The 12,500-nt window shown below is 40.9% G+C and overlaps 1 protein-coding gene across 3 annotated transcripts in view; it reads right to left on the reverse strand.

The window, feature by feature from the left end:
- Nucleotides 1–12,500, reverse strand: part of LOC137999351 (AN1-type zinc finger protein 1-like) — a 196,580-nt gene that overhangs the window by 117,968 nt on the left and 66,112 nt on the right. For 2 of the 3 annotated variants that reach the window (XM_068845173.1, XM_068845184.1), the window contains one exon: nt 10,667–10,744. The exons of the other annotated variant lie outside the window; for it this stretch is intronic. In XM_068845173.1, the coding sequence (XP_068701274.1) occupies nt 10,667–10,744 (78 nt within the window). The remainder of the gene's footprint in view (nt 1–10,666; nt 10,745–12,500) is intronic. 3 annotated transcript variants of the gene reach the window in all.

The raw sequence follows: 12,500 nt of genomic DNA on the forward strand, positions 1-12,500 counted from the left end.
AGGTTGGGGCCCATGCCTTAATTTAATGCCGTGAGCAAATTGGTCATGAATATGCTATGCTGACAGATTCCACTGTTGTCAACCATGCACTGACGCTTCCAACCTCGTTGTCAAGCCTTGAGAGGCATGGCCTGTCATAAGACTTCTACGAAATAACATCGCCATCACCATCAACACAGGGGCGGACAATGCAACAACATGGATGTACAGACTCCGTTTGTTTTGTGTTGCACAACCAGATAAACAAGCTTTGATATTGCAAACAAGAACAATGCAACGTCATTCATCAACTGACTGAACAATTGTAAGAAGACAATGGGCAAGTGGATCAACTTGGAACATGATCTTCGAGACCTGCAAAACAAATCCAATCAACTGGAATTGAATGTGGAGATGGAACCTCGAGAGAAACTTGCCCTGTATTGAAATTCAAAGCCCTGTATATAAAACAAAGCGTGTCACAAGTGCTGGAGAAGGATTGAGCAGATGGCCCACTGGACCACCATTGAATTGTTGTGCGATTGTTGGAAAGGGTGAGCGACTTCAAAAATGCATGTTGTTGGATCGGTGGATTATTGGCCAACGTGCACAAGAAACGTTTTACGGACAATTCTCAAATAACGCAAGCCGCTCAGTTGGTTGCTCTGGAAGCTGAGTTGTTGTCCTCGGCAGACCTTCCACTGGCCATGGAACAAACTTTAGTCAAACATTTATTGAGGGAACAACATGAATGGACCGGTCCGCTTCAGCGACCCTGGTGGAGGTGCTGACAACAAGGAAAACGATGTGGAAGGGGAAGAAGAAATCAATTGAGGCCATATGCTACGGAAAATGTGATAGAGGTGGGAATTGAACCCACAACCCTCGGGTTAGATCACTGCTGCTCTACAAGGTCAGACGGGGGCAGGCCGTGAGAACTGGAGATGACAGTCAGTCACGTCAGTGAACATGTACAAGTACAACGATTTTTCTCTGTCCTTGTGTGGGCCCATTTCCATTAGTAGGGCTAACACTCACATGGTTCATATGGGGTACAAAACTAGCACTTCACATTACACTCTACTCAGTTAAGTGTATGTCTGATATGGTCTCACTTGAGATGACCATAGATCCATCAAAGTTCCCTTTGTTAACTTTCAAAGCTAGGAATTTCTCCATTTCAAGTGTTCGATAATGCAGAGGCCCATACACAACCCCAAGGAAACTGGAAGCAATAAGACCCAGGACTGCTGCTGCTTCCCTTGGTGAATGGGTCCATGATTGTAATAGTTGTAGACAAGAATTCTCTAACGTTTTGAGTCCCATATGGTGTCAGTGTGATGGTCATGTGGTTTTACTTTAAGATAAACTCTAGGAATACAATTTCATGAGTAGGTATTAGAACAGATTTTTCTGGATGTACAACAAATCTAAGTCTATCTAAAAAGAACCAACATTTCTACAACATGATGCATTCATTATAGTCATCCACTGTAAGCCAAGTATACCTGAGCTACTCGCTGTACCACTGATCTTATTTGAAGTTGGATGTAATTCGTCCCCAAATAAAAGCTTGGTCACTAGGACGTGCGACGCACATAATGTGGCATCATCCTTGTTTAGATTCGGTTTATGGCATCCTTTTGCCTCTGTGATATTTCAAAACCGATACGACCCAATGGAACAATGGCATCTGCATTCATTCTCATAAGCTCTTCGGTGTCAGGGGATTTGTTCTTTCCGTGAGCTTTCAACAGTAAATCTGTTGTTTTTCACAAATATATGCCACCTTGGTCACGGTTGACTGTAGGGTTGACAGCTTGGGGTCTTTGCTTTGTACGTGTACTGCAGCGATATGATTCAGGATTTACTCTTGAAGTTATCAGTTTGTTGCTGTAGCTAGGCCTAAGATATTTTCCAGATAAACTTTTCAGCAGTTTTTCGTTCAGTTTTTTCAACCAGCGTTGCTGCAAGACTGGACAATCTTTGCAAGACTGCCAGCTATTGCTGGGTCTGTCTTTTCCTCACTATGCATTAGAAATGCTATTTCTTCTAGCAGAGGGTCGCTTTCATCGAGCTTGTGCTTCTAATTACAGTCGCCCAGCAGATCTTTCCTGGTTTCCTTTGGCAGATTCTGCCATTTTGGGGTCCTGCGTTTCCCATGAACAAGTGACCCCTTGCCGAGGAGCGATTCGCTCATGGCGGCCATACGATCTTGTTCATTGAAGCTAAAAGAGCCATTAACTCGTTGCACTGCGAGGGGCTCGTTTTTTTTCCTGATTTAGGGCTTCCCTCTTTATCTTCCCCCAAAAGGGAGTCTTCTTTGTTTTCCATATAGGCTGCCATATGGTACGTGTAGATAAAAAATACGAAAATATCTTCGTAATTCAAGACTTTGGCTTGAAGCTCTGAATCAAAGTGCCACTGTCGTTACTCGTGGATATGAAAATTACCGCGATTGTTTGAAATTGGCAGGCTGCAGTTCCCCTTTTGCACTAGTCAGTGTGATATAACACCTGGATAATGGTTAGCGTGCTGCAAGCAGGCTCTTTTGTAGCCGCGCGAGGAGTGCGACCCGCCCCAATCTACTCGCAGCTACCAACCTGTCAATCTCGTTCCCAGAGTCTTTGTTACCCTCGACCAGCGAGTCAGGAAAGCAGCGACTCTGGGATAATCCGTTTCGAATGACAAGATTCTTGTAATGAACACCATTGCACAGGCGTAGGCGTAACACCAAAATGGCGAACAGAGTGGAGGATTTGTTTCACGATGGCATGCAATTTTCTTTAGCGAAATTAGGATATCCCAACCTACAACTGAAAAAGGCACAATATGATGTGATTGAAGGGATAACCAATCTATGTGCTGAATGTGTTACCAATGGGCTGTGTTGTCAAGTACCGTAAACGTCCATGTATACGCCGCATTCGTAGATAAGCTGCACCCCGAATTTAGAAGCGCAGATTTTGGAAAAAAATGTAATACAATAAAGTTTGAAGTTCCAATAACTTTCTATTGCTATAAACCAACAAGAACAAACAATCAACGTTTCACCATAAAGTTGAAATTCCTTCGATTGAAACAAGACGAACGAGTGCTTAGTAGCCAAGCTTTAAATGTGGGGACGAGTCTGGGCCAGGGCCTCAGTATCATGACCACGTCAAAAACGATGTTTGGAAAGCGCAATAGGCGAAAAACTTCATGCTGAACAGGAGCTTGATAATGCAGTCGACAAATTTGCCGAGAAGGTGGTCAAGGACAACGAAACAGAGGACCAGTTACCTCGCGAGTACTCGCGAATTTTGTGGTATTTTATCGCATGTGGCGGAAAGATATGCGTGGAAGTGGCTGGGTGAAGGCGTCTCTGCAAACAGCTGTGTGGAGGAATGGAGATTCCTTGTAGGTTGGTGTTCACTTGTTCGAGTAAAGCGGCTCGGTGTTTACTTGTTCGTGTAAATGTTGCTGAGCAACATGTTCTCAGTTTCTTTTATGTTTCTTTACTTAAAACTCCAAACACAGATGTATCCATGGATAAGCCGCACCCTTGATTTATGGCTTCAATTTTGTGAAAAAAAGTGCGGCTTATACATGGCCGCTTACGGTATTGCCTAGGACTTTTGATTAAAATTTGGCTGCAGGATGCCCTGCCACTCAAAAAAGGTTCTGCATAGCCGGCTATGAGGTATGCAGAAACTAATACATTCCAGTTGAAGTATGTAATTTCTTCAAGTAACAATAACTTTCCGAACTTTCCATAACGCTCCGAACTTTCCAAACTTTGTCCAGTACCTTTGGTAATATCAATTCGTGCTAAAATCCGGGAACTTAATTCTAGACTTTTTTACCATTTACACCAAACCAAGATCCAAAACTTTCAACAATTAATAAGTCCACAAATTACCAATGACATTACATTGCAGAGCTATAATACCGTAGTTACAATTCCAGAAAATCTTCCGCTTACTGACTCAGAGAAATCTGTTCTCAGTAAGGGCATAAATTTTGTCCCTATTGCCAAACGCACCAATGAATTTTCTATTAAGCAAGATGTTAAAAATGTCCTTCGCTGCATTCATTTAAAAGTTTTTTCCATGACAAAGAGGATGATTTGGACACTTGGGACAAAGATATTTTTGAAACGCTCCAAGTTTGCAAATCTAAATGGACTCCTCCAGAGGGACAATTAGCCTCTTTAAATATTTTCACCAAAAAAATGCAGACATGACATTCACAAACTTAAATTCAATTCTAACACTACATTTTCCAACCTTTCCTCGGAAGAGTGGGTGGCGCTTAAAAATCTTAGTAAACGAAAGGACATAGTTGTCAAATCGGCCGACAAAGGGTTTGGCGGTCGGACCTTTACCAAAAAGAAGCTTTGTGGCAACTTTCTGACACCTCCTTTTGTGCCAAAGTCCAGAAAGATCTCACCTCCACAAATCAAAAACTCGTCAAAGACACCTTTCAGAATGTTATAGTCAATTAAGAATTACTGGACACTGCAACTTATCTCATCATCACCACCCCTAGAACTTCGTGCATTTACTTCTTGCCAAAAATTTCCGAACCGAACAACCCAGGGCGCCCTATCGTTTCTGCCTGTAGTTGCCCTACCGAACTCATTTCTAGCTACTTAGACAGAATTATGACGCCTATTGCCAAATCTTTGCCATCATACATTACACACACACCACATCCATCACATGTCAGAAGAGATGTGCCAGTGAAAAACGTGGCTATCCTGTCTCTGTGGTCAAAGCGGGCCATCATCGCGCCCAACAATTTGATCGACAGTCAGCGCTACAAATGTCACAAAAAGATAAGAATGACAGAATTCCATTCACCCTCACTTTGCATCCTCATAATCACGCCGTCAAAAGCATCATTTTTATTTATTTTAAATTAATCCAAAATGATCCAGAGACTGGTAGAATCTTTTCGCAACCTCCACTTATTTCATTCAAACGCGACAAAAACGCTTGCAACTTTTTAGTTAGAAGCGCGCTCAAAAATAACGAGAAACCTGGCACGTTCAAATGCGGGCGCTCACAATGCAAAATATCGGGACCTAAGCGATCTGTTAAGATCACCGATCATTTCACTGTTTGTACCTCTGCAAATGCCATTTATTGCATAACCTGTACATTAGCTAATAAATTATACATTGGCGAGACAGGTACATGTAGAAGACTAGGCGACCAATGCATCTAAGCCAGTCGATCGTCATTTTAATCTCCCTCACCACTCGGAAAAACACATGGCTATCTGCGGCCTTTCCTTACATCTAGTTATGACGGAAAGCCGTGAGAACCTCAAACAAAAATTCATCTTCCAAATCTGCACCCTTGATCCCCACGGTATTAACGAACGCTTTTCATGTAACTAATGTATTCCCGTTTTTTACGTTGCCATGTTACCACCAATAGCGTAGCTCCTACTCTAACTACACACAACCCATAATTCCTCTATTTGCTCTGATGAAGGGCTAACGCTCCAAACGTCAGCTTTAGAATCCCTCTGCGGTGATCAAATTACATTATCAACTCTGTAGTTAAAACCAAATTTTTGTGTACTACTTCCCCACCAATACAGCACCACAGTTTCTTTTGAAACTACCCCCTTTTTCTAAGAAGGTGGCTAGGTGGTAAGCGGTAAGCAGTGAGATAATCCATTCAAAATGGAAGTCTATCTAAGGAACTGGCTACGTGGTTCGTGGAAGATAATCAATTCAAGATGGAAGTCTATCTTAGAAGCTGGCTACGCAGTACGCAGTGAGATAAGCTCGTGAAAATTGTACTAAACCAAACCGCAAATTGAAAGCTAAAATCTCAAAAGAGTGCTTAGGCCTAATCACTGCAACAAGCGCTATTTTCTTCACACAAACTCTTGAAAAGTTTAGTTAACCGAATCGTAAAATGGGAGCTAAAATGACACAAGAGAGTTTGGGCTTAATTACTGCAACTAGCGCTTAGGCTTAATCAGTAAATGAGTGCTATTTTCTTCACTCGATCTTGTGAAAAATGTAGTTAACCGAAGCGTAACATTTACAATCGATCACTGCTTAATTCGCGACTCACGCCTTTAAAACGAGAAATACCCTTTTGAATATATTACATACAGTACTTCAGCTTGAATATGTTAGTTTCTGCGTACCGTGTAGCCAGATGCACAGAACTTTATTTGAGTGGCAGGGTATTCTGCAGTTAAGCCAAAATGGAGCAATTTGCTTTGGAGGTTCAAAGCACATTGTGTCGCGGCTGAATGTACTGATACGGGATCAGTTTCAAAAGTTAAAAGACTGTATTTGTTTTGCAAAGTATCGTGGAAGATGAAGGAGAGAGAAACACCAGACTCTGAAACCAGATTCTCTCCAAAAAAAAAATGTCGTCCATGTTGCACTAAGATAATCAGACTAATGTTTAACTCTTACAAATGATGCTTCACAATAACTTGATGAACCGAAATACATATACCAATGAATCCCGAATTGTTGACTATAATATTCGAAGCGATGTACACAATCGTTTTCTTGTTTAAATCTCGATAAATAAACAGCATTGAGCAACTAGCTCAACTGGCAAAACTATAATGAAAAACTATCTTTTTCTGAGATCTTAAAATAACATGATGTCACAAGCTTACTTAGAAACGTGATACTAGTCTATGTTCATGACACTCCCGGGGTTGATCACTAAACGTGATCACTATTCGTTAAAAAAGTAATAGTTTTAAAAGGAAATTGAATGTCAGTTCAGTTTCGCTTTCGCAATAGTTCCCCAATAATAGCTGCAGTTCGTCTTGGACGGCTCGCTGTACCACCAACTAGAGGTATCGCCTCAGCCGATCCGGTAGTTCCTTGAACCGTTCGATACTTGACTTTAGTTCCAGAGGAATTACATGCTGTACTGGTCTTTGTAATTCGGATTCCATCATTGCTTTGTAAAAGCTCTCACTATGGCTAGTTTCCAAAATGCGTGGGAAGTCTCCTACAGCAAGGTGTTCCCTGTCTGATCCAAATGTGCTCTTTGATGCTTCTAGGAGACTCAGAAGATATTTCCTTCGCCATTGTTTTGTAAATTCGTTCTGGAAGCGCTTGTGGTACAGAGCTCTCTTCATTGGGGAATTGTTGGTGCTTACCATCTCGAATTGGCGGTCGCTGGGAGTGGACATGATTTGTTGACCGTAAATCAAGTGGGATGGTGTGAATGGATATGAAATACCTTCTTCATCGTCAAAAACTGGTTAATGGTCTGCTGTTTAATGTTCCCTTGATCTCCACTAAAAGAGTCCTTAGTTCTTCAAAATTGGTTTTATCAACAGAGTTGATAATGTAAATTGGCCACCGTAAAGAGATTCTAACCAAGCTTGGAAATGCTCCTCCGCCTTGCCGAACTAGTTTTCACGCTTAAATGTCTTTCATTTGCCGGCAACTATTACAAACAAATTAATGGTGTAGCAATGGGCAAAAGAATGGGACCTAGCTATGCCAATTTTTTTGTAGGATACGTTGAACACCAATTTTTTAATCAGTACAACGGCCCCAAACCTGAACTCTATGGCAACTACATCGACAACTGCATCGGCGCTATTTCATTCAGCAGAGAGGAACTCAATCAATTTATAACCTCTGTCAATTCTTTTCATCTGGCTCTTAAATATACCTGGGGAATTTCGGAAACTTCATTTGCTTTCCTAGATATCAATTGAAAGTTTCTATTAGTGGCAACGTGCTCTGTACCAGTGTGCACTACAAATCTACAGATTCTCACAGTTATTTGTTGTATTCATCGTCACATCCATCACACGTCAAGAACTCCATTCCTTATTCTCAATTTCTTAGACTTGGATGTCTATGTAGTGATGACTCCGATTTTTCCAGCAAATCAGAGATGTGCCAGTTCTTCGAAAAACGTTGTTATCCTGTCTCTGTGGTCAAAGCGGGCCATCACCGCGCCCAACAATTTGATTGACGGTCAGCACTATATAAACGTCACAAAAAGATAAGAATGACAGAATTTCATTCACCCTTACTTTCCATCCTCATAATCACACAGTCAAAAGTATCACTTTTAATAACTTTAAATTACTCCAAAATGATCCCGAGACTGGTAGAATCTTTTCGCAACCTCCAGTTATTTCATTCTAGAAGTGCGCTCAAAACTAACAAGCAACCAGGCACTTTCAAATGCGCGCTCTCATGATGCAAAACTTATCTTTTCATTCTTAACACTACCAAGATATTGGGATCTAAGCGATCTGTTAAGATCACCGATCGTTTCACATGTTTCTCAGCAAATATTGCATAACCTGTACATTATGCAATAAATTCTACATTGGCCAGACAGGTAGACGACTAGGCGACTGAGTCCGCGAACACCTTCGCGATGTATAGAAGAATGACAAGGATGCATCTAAGCTAGTCCCTCATCATTTTAATCTCCCTAACACTCCAAAAAACACATGGCTATCTGCGGCCTTTCCCTGCATTTAGGTATGACGGAAAGCCGCAAGAATCTGGAACACAAATTCATCTTTCAAATCGGCACCCTTAATCCTCACGTTCCTATTTTTCATGTTGCCATGTTACCACTAATAGCGTAGCTCCTACTCTACAACAAAAACTACACGTAACCGATTCCTCCATTCGCTCTGACGAAGGGCTAACACTTGAAACGTCAGCTTTTAGAATCTCTGTACGGTGGCCAATTTACATTATCAACTTTGTATACTACTTCCCCACCGACGCAGCACCACACTTTCTTTAGAAACTACCCCCTTCATTTATTTGTTAGTTCTTCAAAGTTCAGTGAGTTTCGTCCTGATTTTTTCCTCAGGCAACGCTTAGTACTTTGAATCATTCGTTCCCAGAAACCACTGTGCCAAGGAGCCTTCTCTATGATAAAACTGCACGTAACTCCCCTTACTTGCGATCTCCAGATAGATGCTGTGACTCTATCTCTAGCTATCTCCGATACAGCAAATATAAACATGCTCCCTAGGACAGAGGACCTGAATTCCTTACAAGAAAACGTTGAGCTTGTTTCCTAAAGACAAGGTAATTAGAAAGTGTATGGTGCATTATTTAAAGAAGAACGTACCGAGCTCTTCTGAGTTGACAAAGTGTTTATCTCTTTCTTTTTGAAAATATATTGCCGCAAGAATGCCTAGACCTAGACCACAACTCAGACCTAACAAATCTTCGAAAGTAGGAGATTCTAATAATATTGTCCTTTTCATCTTATTACCCGAAGGACCGCTAAACATAAATTAAAATGACTTGTCAGTACTATTGCGTATTCAAGATCAATCTGTTACTAAGCGTTCAACAAAATTGAACCAACAAAATCAGAGTTATGTGTATCAAGAGGAAAGCTATCGATATCAGGAGACATTGAATATATATGCACTTGTGATCAGTTATGGTACAGATCATCTGTCTCGTAAGTGTAACAGTGGCCAATATAGTGGTAAATGTTCGCAAACTTTGTTGGAGGAATATATTACTGGCTCAAAAGGTGTTGATAATACTGACTGGATCTGCTTTACTTGCCATTCTAACCAAACTGAAGGGAAGTTACCAGCCTGTTCTGAAGCAAACAGGACAGTTTCCTAAAAAAACTCTTTTGGAAGAACCCTTAATTTCTTCCCCCATTCCATTTATGCAAATACTTGAACTTCCTAGAAAGAAGAATCACTGTTCCGAGTTTTTATTGAGGAGCAAGAGAAATCAGGAATTGTTGAACCAACATCGGGAATCGATGATTGCAGTCACTTCCTGCCACATCATGGTGTAATCAGGAAAGACAGAAAAACCACGATGCTAAGAGTGGTGATCAACGGTTCTGTTAAGTCCACATTCAAGTAACGATTTCTCATTGAATGAGTGCCTGGAAAAAGGTCCGAAATTGGTGCCACACCTATTTGACACTGTAATCAAGTTTAGGGGTTACCCAACTGGAATTGTCGCGGACATCGAAAAAGCCTTTCATCAGATTCAAATCGCCCCCGAAGATAGACGAAGGTTGAAATTCCTCGGGTACGATGACATCGACAAAGAAATACCAGGGATCAAACACTACCAGTTTTGGTGCCTTCCCTTTGGTCTTACACCCAGTTCTGCTATTTTGGCTAGTACTATTCGGTACCATTTGTCTCATTATCAAGAAACACGCAAATATTGTTTCGTTACTCCAAGACTCTCTGTATGTTGATGACTTCGCTGGAGGAGCATACGAAGATTCTGATGAACAAGAGAGGTTTCAAACTACGTAAATGGAACTCAAACTCAAAGACTCTGCGAGACAGAATTGCTGCTGTGGAGAATTTCAGTCTGCCCAATAATGAAATCGACAGTACACAGCAAGCTAGTGTTACTACAGACACAAACTGCTATGTCAAGTTTCTGGGAATCAATTGGAATGTGGACACTGATGAATTCCATTTCGACTTCTCCAAACTATTTGCATTTTCACAGGCCCTTCCAGCAGTCAAGCGTTCTGTTTTGAGACTTTCAGCCAAGATCTTTGATCTCCCGGGCCTTGTCATGCCATTCATGTTTAACATGAAGTTGATTTTTCAATCTTTTTGTATTAAAGGGAAGATAAGTTGGACCTTGCCGAACCATTGCCGAACTCCAAGCCTTGAAAGATATTAAAATATGCCATTGCTACATGTACTTTCATCATACCGCAAACTCCTGGTCCGCAGCTATCAGACTCATGGATTCTGTCACGCTTCAGACAAAGCGTCTGCAGCAGTAGTTTACCTCAGAACAGAAAACAATATGGGGGTATCGGCACATTTTCAACATCAAATTTTGTTCTTATAAAAAATGCTAATTCAGCTTTTTCGTAAAACTGTTCTAAAAATGTGATAATAAGCGAAGAATATTTCTTTAATAAAATTTTATCATTCCTTCTTTTGAGCGATCTCAAAATTTTCTTTGAGTGAAAATTTTGACAGCATAAAAAAAATGCACAAAAAACTTCGTGTGAAGCGAAGCTTACTTTTTTGCGAAAGTTAACGAGAGTTACTTTGTTACTCAGGGTCGTGATTTTTATAGTATTTTGGAAAAATATTTTTGAGCGTGTGTCATGGCTGTTCGATATAAATACAAAAATAATAATGTAAGATTTAAAAATATACTTTTGTATTTATTTTAATTTACAGGTTCGTTTAATATCAAGCTTATTATAACTGCTTATCATAACAGCTTATAAAACTATTTCTTAATATTCATACAGAAATATTTTTTATTTCATTTTTACCATTCTTAAACCATATTATCATTGCTTTTTCACACTTATTTAACACAACTTTTACCGGAGCATCTCTCGACTGACGAAAATTCTCATGTATTAAAACACCTGAACGGTTCACCTAGTTGTCAAGGACGAAATAGAATTCTAGTCAAGTGGTAAAGATAATGTAGCCAAATAATGGAGGTAGTGCAGCCCACTGGTTAGAGCACTTGCTTTGAGATCCAGGGATTCTGGGTTCAAGACATGTTCTGACCACTCATGGGGAAGTAGTACACAAAAATTTGGTTTTATCAACAGAGTCAGAGCGAATTGAGGAATTGTGGGTTGTGTGTAGTTTATATCGTGGAGTAGGAGCTACGCCAATAGCGCGCAACCCATAATCCCTCGATTTGCTCTGACGAAGGGCTAACGCTTGAATAGTCAGCTTTTAGAATCTCTGTACGGTGGTCAATTTACTTTATCAACTCTGTTGATAAAACCAAATTTTTGTGCACTAGTATACAGCCAACTGGTTTGCCTCCGGGCAGTTGGGATTCTTAACAGTTGTTGTCGAATTTTCTGCTCTGTTTCATTGGCCCTGAAAAAGCCCTATGGGGAGTGGTCAATTAAGTATGTACGTAAATAATAATTGCAAGTGTGTGTTGTCCTAAGTAGTGTGTGTATGTATATATGGAAAGAACTCAAGTGAGGCCATCGCCACTGCGTGCATGTGATGGATGAAGAACCTTCGCTGATCCACAACATCAGGAACCTCTTATGCAACACATAAGGACAGAGAAAAATCTCTGACCCGGGTGGGAATCGAACCCACAACCTCCTGATTAGGTCACCGTTGCTCTACCGACTAAGTTACAAGGCCAGACTGGAGCAGGCCGTGGGAGTTTGAGAACAAATCGGCTTGGCGCAAGCCAAGTACTAAATGTAAGTGCAAGTGTGTGTTGTCCTAAGTAGCGTGTGTATGTATATATGGAAAGAATTCAAGTGAGGCCATCGCTACTGTGTGCATGTGATGGATGAGGAACCTTCGCTGATCCACAAAATCAGGAACCTCTCATGCAAGCCGATTTGTCCTCAAACTCCCATGGCCTCCTCCCGTCTGGCCTCGTAGCTCAGTCAGTAGAGCAACAGTGATCTAATCTGTGGATGTTGTGGGTCAGCGGTTCTTCATCCATCACATGCACACAGTAGCGATGGCCTCACTTGAGTTCTTTCCATATGTAAATAATAATGTTAAAGCTGTTACAGCTTCTGCAAACAGTC

This window comes from Montipora foliosa, chromosome 1 (genome assembly GCF_036669935.1).
Source record: "Montipora foliosa isolate CH-2021 chromosome 1, ASM3666993v2, whole genome shotgun sequence".
Lineage (NCBI taxonomy): Eukaryota > Metazoa > Cnidaria > Anthozoa > Scleractinia > Acroporidae > Montipora > Montipora foliosa.